At 40.8% G+C, this 10,130-nt stretch overlaps 1 protein-coding gene and 1 long non-coding RNA gene across 4 annotated transcripts in view; one reads left to right on the top strand and one right to left on the bottom strand.

Annotated features, from left to right (window-relative positions):
- slc12a5a (solute carrier family 12 member 5a) overlaps nt 1-10,130 on the bottom strand; it is a 151,972-nt gene that overhangs the window by 7,805 nt on the left and 134,037 nt on the right. For 2 of the 3 annotated variants that reach the window (XM_077572853.1, XM_077572855.1), the window contains 12 exons: nt 9,842-9,940; nt 9,639-9,758; nt 8,612-8,716; nt 8,188-8,356; nt 7,193-7,388; nt 6,193-6,362; nt 5,964-6,095; nt 4,450-4,557; nt 3,948-4,073; nt 2,106-2,302; nt 822-836; nt 513-646 (listed from right to left, as the gene is read on the bottom strand). In XM_077572853.1, the coding sequence (XP_077428979.1) occupies nt 513-646; nt 822-836; nt 2,106-2,302; nt 3,948-4,073; nt 4,450-4,557; nt 5,964-6,095; nt 6,193-6,362; nt 7,193-7,388; nt 8,188-8,356; nt 8,612-8,716; nt 9,639-9,758; nt 9,842-9,940 (1,571 nt within the window). Of the gene's footprint in view, nt 1-512; nt 647-821; nt 837-2,105; nt 2,342-3,947; nt 4,074-4,449; nt 4,558-5,963; nt 6,096-6,192; nt 6,363-7,192; nt 7,389-8,187; nt 8,357-8,611; nt 8,717-9,638; nt 9,759-9,841; nt 9,941-10,130 lie in introns of all 3 variants that reach the window. The other variant, XM_077572854.1, reaches the window with a different exon arrangement.
- Nucleotides 1-10,130, top strand: part of LOC144056261 (uncharacterized) — a 10,835-nt gene extending 705 nt beyond the window's left edge. The window contains exons 2-3 of the long non-coding RNA XR_013295028.1: nt 492-718; nt 9,663-10,130. This is a non-coding gene — a long non-coding RNA (uncharacterized LOC144056261). The remainder of the gene's footprint in view (nt 1-491; nt 719-9,662) is intronic.

Raw genomic sequence — 10,130 nt, 5'->3', positions numbered from 1 at the left:
AATTTTGTGCTTGTTAGTTTTTTCACGTTGTCAACCTTATCCTGTTTTTATTTAGTCAAGTTTTACTCAACTTTAAATTGAGCATTTTAGTCAAAGAAATTGTATATATATATATATTATACATTTTATTCAGCTAGTTTTAGTTAATAAAACTGTGACCCAAATCCAGGTCCAGAAAGTAAAAACCCTGTCACAGTTTGGCTTTAGCCCCAGATGCTAGCTAGCAAGCTTGCTAGCTCCCTAGCAGGTAATTGATCACCATGGAAGCTAGCTAGGGAGCTAGCTATTTAGCATCTGGGGCTAAAGCCAAACTGGCAGGGTTTTTACTTTCTGGACCTGGATTTGCCACCTCTGACCCTTACACTTTAAAAAAATATATATCTTGTCAGCAGGTAATATTGACCATTTCCATTTAATCAAAAAGAATTCCACATAACATTTTCTCTTATGCTTTTGATGAAAAAACAGACATGTTGTGGTCAAATTTACAGGATGACATCATCAAAGGATACAGTTCTCATCACCCGTCCGGTTCTTGGGCGGCCCGGGCATGTTGAGCAGGACCAGCTTGGCCTCCGAGGACTTCTTGGTGATGGCCTCGTTGAGTCGCAGCGCCGTGTGCATGCGTCGCACGTTGAATTGGTTCCTGGGGCGGACGCACAGAGACGGGACAAGGTTGTCGGGACTTGTCAGGCAAGACAAAGCCGCTTCCGTGGAGGTGGGTGACAGATGCTCACTCGCACATGTTTTCATTGTCCTCATCCGCTCATGTCTATTACAAAAATAGTCGGAATGAGGTTGAAAAGATCTTTGGTACTTACAGGTTCTCCCATTCACTGCAGCAGGAGCAAGAAGGGAAAGATGTAGATAATCAGAACCAGCGGTAGCTAGAGTGCTCACGTCGTACTTAAGATGAAGTTCGAGATACTTGTGTAAGAAAAAAAAAACTCTACTAAAAGAAATAAAGTACCGAACTTACTTAAGTAGAAACGTCAATTTTTATTGTCAATACAGTTTACCAAATACAAATGTGGTTGTACCTTTTCAGCCATTGATACAGTAACTTTATAGCAAGTATTTATTTGAAGTTAAAAAGATATACTAAACATTTAAAAAGAGTGGATAACTTTGAATTTTCTGCCACTAGATGAGATTAGTGTTTCATGTTGGACATTGGTGGCAAAAAACAAAAAAATTGATGTATTTTTTATTTTTTTTTAATCACGTTTATTAACGCTACATTGGGTTATAATGACTCCTTTGCACAATGTAGTAAGTAAAATAGGGGTATCAGGCGATTATTTTTTTTAAATCATAATTAATCGCAGGACTTCAATAGTTAACTCACAATTAATCGCAAATTTTATATCTGTTCTAAATGTACAATAAAATGTACAATATATTTGAAGCTTTCATATTAATAAAATATGCACATTTTTTAAATAACATTAGCCCTAATAGAAATATGGCTGCATCTTTTAGTCATTGAAAGAGTAATGTCATAATAATTCATATTCAATTGAGTTAAAATAAAAAATATGACCTGTACTGTAAAAAACGAGTGAGATATTGATTTGTGTTGAGGTCATTTTTCTGCCACTAGATGGCATAATTGCATTTGTAAGACGTTGGTGACAGCGCAGTGCATTTTTCTTTTCATATTAAGAGCTATCTAATCTTTAACATGAAGTAACTTGTGACATTCTGCACATTTTTTTAAATGGTAAAATACAACTTGACCCTAGTCTTTAAAAATATATGTATCATTATTACATTTATTACTGCAAAATTTTGACGTGGACATGGAATTTTCCTAGTACAGGCTTTCCAAGATTCATCCCGCGTTAAAAAAAAAATAGTGGCGTTAAATTAACTCAAAATTAATGCATTAATTTTGACACCCCAAAAAGTAAAATAAAGCATGAACAATGTTTTTTATTTTTTTTAAACAATGAATTTTTAATGCCTCTGGACATCATATTTAATGCCTTTTAATGTCATCAAAGGCCTTAATTGGAGCCCAAAAAATCATTTAATGACTTTTTATGCTTTTTAATCCTGCCATCCCGAGATGTGTGTGCGTAGTCATGTCGTTGAGTACTCACGGCTTCATGCTGAAGATGTCCTTGATGCCGCACGGTGTGGCAGCGCCGGCCGGCTTGCTGGCGTCCCCGTCGCATTTCTCCGTCCAGGTCATCTGGACCTGCTCCCCGGGGCTCTGGGCCGCCTCGGGCGGGGCCGGCGGGGCGTCGGCGGCGGCGGCGGGGCTGGTCGGGGTGGTGTTGTCGTGGATGAGCTGCACCTGGGCAGGGGGGGGCACAGGGGGAGAGGCCGACTTTGACTATGAGGAGGAGGAGGAGGAGGAGAAGGAGGACGGATGGTAGCGAGGCCGGAGGTGGAGATACACGTAAATCCACGAGTGTTGGAATGCGGGTCAAAGTCACAGAATGTTTGAGAGGGACAAAAGAGAGGAAGTGGGGTTCAAGAACACCATCTTGTCATTTGGTAGCTTGTCTACTAAACAGTAAAACAGATGAACTAAAACATGTCGGTAGAACAGAGCATACAGTACTTCGTAATCCGACTCATGGCTGATTGGGCGAGAGGGACAATAACACTTTTTTGTTATTGTTTTGTTTAGCAATTTTTTGGTGCTTTTCATTTATTGTTGTATTTAGTTATTTGTTTATTTGTAAGCCAGTTTAGCTTAATGCGAACAAACAGTGCAAAACACCATAAATAGGCTAATGAATAGCATCAGTGTTGTGGCGTTACAACGATATAAGTAGAGGATATTTAAAGTATACCAATATAGTGCTATTTTCCTTTGAAAAAAACTAGGGGTGTCAGGTGATTACAAATTTTAATCGTAATTAATCGCATGACTTCAATAATTAACTCACGATTTATCGTACATTTTATATCTGTTCTAAATGTACAATAAAATGTGCAGTAAAAAAAAGTTTTCATATTTTTGCTAACATAAAAGTAGAAAAAAATGTTAAACTAATAGAACTATGGCTGTATCTTTTAGTCATTGAAATGTTTTATAATAATTTATAACAGTTTAGTTAAAAATTAAAAAGATGTCCTGTACTGTAACAAACGAATGTGATATTGATTTGTGTTGAGGTCAGTTTTCTGCCACTAGATGGCATCGTTGCATTTGTAAGACGTTGGTGACAGCTCGGTGCATTTTTCTTTTCATATTAAGAGCTATCTAATCTTTAACATGAAGTAACTTGTGAACTTCTGCAGATTTTTAAAATTGTAAAATACAAGTTGACCCCAGTCTCCACAAATATATGCATCATTATTACATTTATTAGTGCAAAATTTTGAAGTGGACGTGTCTGCTGCGTTGCGACTGGAATCATTAATCGCGTGTTAAGAAAATTAGTAACGTTAAAGGAACACTAAGAAACTTTCATTTTATGGTGATTATGGCGGTGCCATGTGGACAAAAGCGGTAATGTTATGCCTGAAGGAAGACCACATTTCCCATGAGGACGAGCGCATTGCGTCATTGCCGTTAATTTAAGGAACTTTAAATTAACGCTCTTACTTTGACACCTCTAGAAATTTTTTTTTTTTTTTTTTTTTTTTACAGTTGGAGGGGGATTAATGGCATGTTCATTTCAATTTGGAAAGACAATTTGAGATACGTGTTTTGAGTTATGACTGCGTGGTCAAGGAAAAAAGTAACTCGCATCTCAAAGCATCCCCACATAGTCACATTCAAACCTTTTTTGTGTTTCACTATTGAGAGAAATGCTTATTAGCCGTCACTTATTGGTAGGACGTGAGCGTGTAAATCCAGTGGTTGGGATGCACAATTAAAAAAATAAATAATTCAATCTCAGTTAAATTGTTTTTTTGTTATTTTTTAATCCCCCAAATATGTAACCCTAGACAGGAAAGAGACGTAAACCGTGCAAGCTCTCTACCTCCTCCTCCGGCTTTTCCTCGTTGCCGGCCGGCGGCGGCTCTTCGCTCACGCTCAGCTGGGTGGTGACGGACGCCGGGTTCTTGCGCCGAATGGAGCCGCGGGATGAGTCGGTAATGCTCTGGATCTGTGAAGAAAAATCAAATGAAAAGTCAGAAATAAGAGACATGTTTGTTTTTAAGAGCACGGTTAAGTGAAGTAAAAAGCAAGAACGTTTGGACCTGCAGGAGGTAATAATAGCATAAGGCTCAGATCAATATCTATTTATTCCATCCCTCTGCCAAGAAATGGCGCCGTCACGCTCCACAGCAAAAACGCAGAGAGGCAATATGGCGTCCCAACGCTCTGCTTTGGCCTAAAATACGCTTTGGGTCCAGCAGCGCTTTACGTGTCACGTCAAGTCAAATCAAGGCGAGCCACGCCGAGCTGAACCCGTCGAGTCCCATTTGGGAAGACGTTTTTGAGTGCGCCTTGCTCAAAGACGAGGGCGGCAACTTTCTTACCTCCCTCTCACGCTCGTTCTTGGTCAGGTTGATCTGCTTCAGCATCTGCGAGCGTTGTTCCATCACCAGGGTCTTCTCGTACGTGTATGCTGAGATGTCGCTGTCGTGCTGCGGGAAAACACAACAGCGGGTAACAACGGCAGTAGAAGCCGTGTCGGGACATTATTGCAAAACGTCACAAGTAATCATTTCACAAAATCTGAATCCTAGAGTTGAATTTGAGCTCATCTAGTGCCGATTTACAATGATTTTAAAAAGTCAAGGTTTCAATAAGCGCTAATACGCTTTCTCACTGGTAATAAGCGTTTTTTTGTTTTTTCTTCTAAGCAAGACACAATATGATTGGCTGCTTGCAGTTGAGTAAAAGAGCTGCACTGCACTCTAGAAACAGTTGGGTCAAAAGTAACCTAATTATGGATGGACATTCATGGTGTAAACCACTTTCAAAAAGAGATTTTTTGCAACATGGCCCTGGTTGATCTCTTATACTCTGCTGCCACTTGCTGGCCGTTTTTGTACTAACTACCATTGCTTCAAGCGTTCTCTTCAGTTCAGAGGCTGCATCAAAGCCTTCTGTATGCTCTAGCATAAAAAATATATATATAAAAAAAACATATAAATATGTTTTTGGGAGCATGGTAATATTTCAAATAGAACATACTTATACGTTTTTGGGAGTAAATGAGTTAATGATAGGATAGGTGAAGTTTGGACAGGCAGAATACGGTGATACTTAAAAAAAATTTGCCCACGGTTATCATACAGAATCTAATATCAGCCTATGCTTGGCAGTGACGATTCTACACTCTCATTCCCTGACGCCCACGTCACTCACCAGACTTGTCCCCCGTCTTTTAAAGCCACACACACTCAAGTTACAGATATGTTTAATAAAGCAAAAATCTTTAAAGGGTTAATCAATAGGATAATTGGTAGAATACTTGATTGTAGAAATTTTCAACAGCTGAAGCGCTAGAATCTGCACATGCATGTTCGGTTCATTAATTAAAGATTCTAAATTGTCTGTAGGTGTGAATGTGAGTCCAAATGTTTGTTTACATCTACACTGCAATTGTCTGGCGGACAGTCAGGGTGTACACACTTTTTCGGCAACAAGCTCCAATTGAAAATGGATAGAAAGACTTAAGTTTTTATTGTTTTTTTTTAACTCTTTGACTGCCAGACGTTTTCAGAAAAGGGATGCCGTGGGTGCCAGCCGATTTTAAGCATTTTGACTGATCTTTCAAGGTCCATAGAAAATTATGTGTTTGGACTATGGAAACACACATACTGCCAAAACAAGATTGGACTCTCATCTTCCATCAGAAAAAAAAAGTTTGTTTCTACCTTATTCCGTTTTTGAGTAATCAACAATAGAAAATGGTTAGTTTCACCTGTTTTGAAAAAAAAAAACGTCTTTTAACGTCTTTGGCACTCCTCCATAGGATTTTACGAAACGTTATTTAACGTTTTTGGCAGTCAAAGAGTTAATAATTGATAAGTTGGTGAGTCACCATTTCCACCACTTCCACCATGGCGTCAATACGGAGATGATAGAGGAAGGTGGTCAGATCCTTTTTCATCTGGATGCTGTTGTCGTCCATCTGGGCCACGGTGAAGATGCGCATCTTGCACTTCCTCCAAACCTGAGAGTAAAAAAAAAAAAAACAACACAAAACAATGTTGTTGCACCAGGATGCGTTTACTTCCTCGAAAAAAAAGAGGAAGGAGCTTAGCGAGCACCTTGTGCTGGCGCAGGAGGAAGGGGAGCAGCATCAGCATGCCTCCGTCGTGGACGATCCACCACACGTCGATGTGGCCCTCGGTGAAGCGCTCGCCGTTGGACGGGAAGGCCGCGATGTTTTTAGGGACGAGCAAGGCCAGGTGCGCCGCCGTGGTTTCTCTCACCAACTCTGCAAGGAGGACAAGACGGATGTAGAACGCTCGGATGCAGCTTTGCATTAAAAATGCAATTGATTTTGCATTATTAAAGGGATACTTGACTCATTGAGCCATTTTCAGCAATAAAAAGTTAATGTTTTGTCCAGAATGAATTTGATAACTTTTTTATTTTTCATGTACAATTAATACCTTTAAAAACGATTTTTTTTCCACTTACTGTGACTGAAGATGACATCACTTGTGCTGAGGAAGTAGGTAACGACTAATCACGGCTCACTTGTTTTCTGGGTTTGGTCAGCAGATGGCTCAATGAGTCAAGTATCCCTTTAACTCATTCACTCCCAGTCTTTTTCACTGAAGCAACCCCCTTCGCTCCCGGCTGTTTTACTGGATTTTGACTTGATTTTGCAAGGCCCACAGAATATTCTGTTCTATTGCTATAAAAACATGGAACCTACCAAAAGAAATATTAGAGTCTCTTCTTTCATCAGGATTTTTTTTAATATTTGTATCCATTTCCGTTTTGCAGCAATTAGCATTGGAGTAATGCTAATCATTATTCACATTCCGGGTGAAAACACTGAAAAAAAGATACTCATACTCTGCTGCCACCTCTTGGCCCTTTTTTGTAATAACTACCATTGCTTTAAGCGACTTCTTCATGTTAGAAGCTGTATCAAAGCCTTCTGTATGCTCTAGCATAAAAAAAACGTATAAATACGTTTTTGGGAGTGAAGGACAACATATAAAAATGTATTTATACGTTTTTGGGTTTGAATGAGTTAAGCAAAGCAAATTGCTTTGATGCAAATGTGTTATCACTTATTGGCAGCCAACTCACCGACAAAGTTCCTCCAGGTCTGGTGCTCGTCGCCTTGTTTCCAGTTCCGCGGCCACGACACCAGCATGGCGTTGTGCTTGAGGCCGCCCAGCCCGCTGGCCTGGAGCAGGTGCGAGGTGGCGTCCCGCAGGTTGGACGACACCGTCACCTGACTGAAGCCCTTCACCTTCTCCGTCTCCATCAGTTTACGCAGCGCCTGCCAGAAGTTGGAAAGCGGTTTGTCCGTTTCAGTTAGCGACGTCAAATTTGCTAGGGGAGCCTAAAAAATAAAGTCTCATGACCCTTGACCGAAAAGATACAGGAAATCTGGCATTTTGGTTTGAAAAGTCCATCCATCCATCCATCCATCCATCCATCCATTTTCTTGACCGCTTTTCCTCACTAGGGTCGCGGGGGTGCTGGAGCCTATCCCAGCTGGCTTCGGGCAGTAGGCAGGGTACACCCTGAACTGGTTGCCAGCCAATCGCAGGGCACACAGAGACGAACAACCATACTCACAATCACACCTATGGACAATTTGGAGTGTTCAATTAACCTGCCATGCATGTCTTTGGAATGTGGGAGGAAACCGGAGTACCCGGTGAAAACCCACGCAAGCACGGGGAGAACATGCAAACTCCACCCAGGAAGGCCGAAGCCCGGACTCGATCTCACGTCCTCTGCACTGGGAGGCGGACGTGCTAACCAGTCAGCCAACCTTTGAAAAGTCATTTGGGCAATTTTCAACATAATCAATGGAAATTGATTACATTTCCACTGCATCTTTAAACCAAGATCACCATTTAATCGATTCACTTTGACAACTCTAATCGCAAGTGGTTCATGAAGCTTCATTTCCCTAACACCAATTATAACTTTCCCATCGGAGCTTTACCGCCATCTTGTGGCAACTTTGTTACAGAAAGAGGACGAAAATACACTGCAAGCTGGTAATCTGTGAATTTTTTCGACAAATGATGGAGGAGCGCTTTAAAAGAAACCAACGAAAAAGCTACCTGCTCGGCCCGCTGAGTGTGCTCGTAGTTGTCCAGGTAGGTGCCCACCAGGGCCGTGCCCACGATGGTCAGGCCCTTGCCCGCCTTCAGCTGGTTGGTGAGCGAAAGCAGCCTGGGCTGCTCCACGTTCTGCTCGCCGTCCATGCTGACCAGCACCAGCAGCTGGGGCCTGGGGGGGGACAAAGCCACAGTACAGGGGGGGGCGAAAAAAGTCCAGGGCGGGGGGAAACCAAACAGAACCAGGGCGCGAAAGGGAAGCAGCTGAAGGGTGGCAAGTAAAAAAGTACAAATGGGGAAAGAGCGTGAGCGTGTTAACGCTTGTTTGCGATGTGCAGATTAGCTGAGAGACTGATTGGCAGACATCTTGTTCATTTCTCTGTTAATTAGCCGCAACCAGCACATGGGGATGTTTGCGCGCGCGTACCTCCAGTTCTTGGTGTGGGGGGGGCCTTCCTCCAGACGCATGAGAGCGTAACGTGCAGCGCTCAGGGACAGACCTCGAATGCCGTCGCCCCACTCCTTCTCCGCACTGCGAAATGCGCACACACAAACACGCTCATCAATCATGTTGTCATTTAGCGCACGCTCAAGTTAAATAGAATGCGACACAACGGTCTGCGGATTCAGGTACTCCTGCACGGGCGACAAGATACAGTTTAACATTCAACACTAATCATTTTTAAGTTGATGATAAAATGATATTGACTAAATTACATGATTTAAAATAGACTTTTTTTTACTCATTTGCTCCCAAAAACGTATAAATGCGTTCTATTTTAAATATTACAAGTTTCTATTCTACTTATTTCTCATTTCTAGTACCTTATTGTAAAACGTCCCCACGAGCTGATATTGGTATTGGCCGACGTCGCCAGGATGATACCTTGAAATAAGGCCTGGTATCGGCCCAATACCATACCTGGTATCGGTACTCACCCATCCCTACTTTTTAAACTTTATTCTGCTGTACTTTATTTTATTACAGTATTACAAATTTATTGACTGGCTTGGCTGTTTGCGCTTGACAGAACAGGTCTTAAAGTATAAATATGACATGTATATGATCAGTAAAGTTACATTTTGATTTTTACAGTACTTTGATAAAAAATCTCTCAGTGCTTATTAAATTGTTTCTCTCTTTTATGTATTTATTTAGATTGATTTTATTCATGCAATTTTATCATTCATATGACATATGTACATGATTAAACATTTATTTATTTAGTTAGATTTTATTTTATTTTAAATATTTTATTATGAGTTGTATTTTTGTCCATTTTTTTTTAAATTTTCTTTTACATTTGTTGCACTCCAAATATGATCAAATAAATGTTCAACAAATGTTTAGCTCTTTTAATGTTTCCTTGTTACAATTTATTGGGGAAAATATGATGACTCCCCCTCAAATTATAACAATAATACTCATATTAAGCTTCATTATGATCACTCACCCTGCAAACTCAATATACTTGTAGATGGAGCCGGCAATCACCATGGCAACAATGGCGTAGTACCAGGAGCACAGGAACATGAGCGTGAGACACAAACTCATACCCAGGAAGGACAGAGTCCTGTGGGGGACAAAAGACAGGCGGTGAGAGGACGTGCGGCCTTCGTGGAAAGAAAAGAGCCAGGTGGTGTTTTGGACGCGCACCAGTGGTAGAACTTAAAGCGGGGCCTCCAGTTGGGGGTTCGCAGTAGAGTCTGTAGGGCGCACGCCAGGTTCACGAACATGTAGCACATCAGGAAAAACCTAAGAGGGACGCATAAAAGGGATGAGAATTTTTCTGGAAAATACAACTTAAATGAAAATAATGTAAAAAAAAAAACAACCTTTGGATCCTTTTTTTTTCTTTCTTCTTTTTTTTTCTTATTTTTATTCCTTTTTTATATTATTTATTCTATTTATTAACAATTTGCAAATTTGCCATGATAAGGGCCTA

This window comes from Vanacampus margaritifer, chromosome 8 (assembly GCF_051991255.1).
Source record: "Vanacampus margaritifer isolate UIUO_Vmar chromosome 8, RoL_Vmar_1.0, whole genome shotgun sequence".
Classification (NCBI taxonomy): Eukaryota; Metazoa; Chordata; class Actinopteri; order Syngnathiformes; family Syngnathidae; genus Vanacampus; species Vanacampus margaritifer.
Note: the sequence above shows the minus strand (reverse complement) of the source record. Positions and strands in the feature narration are given on the sequence as shown.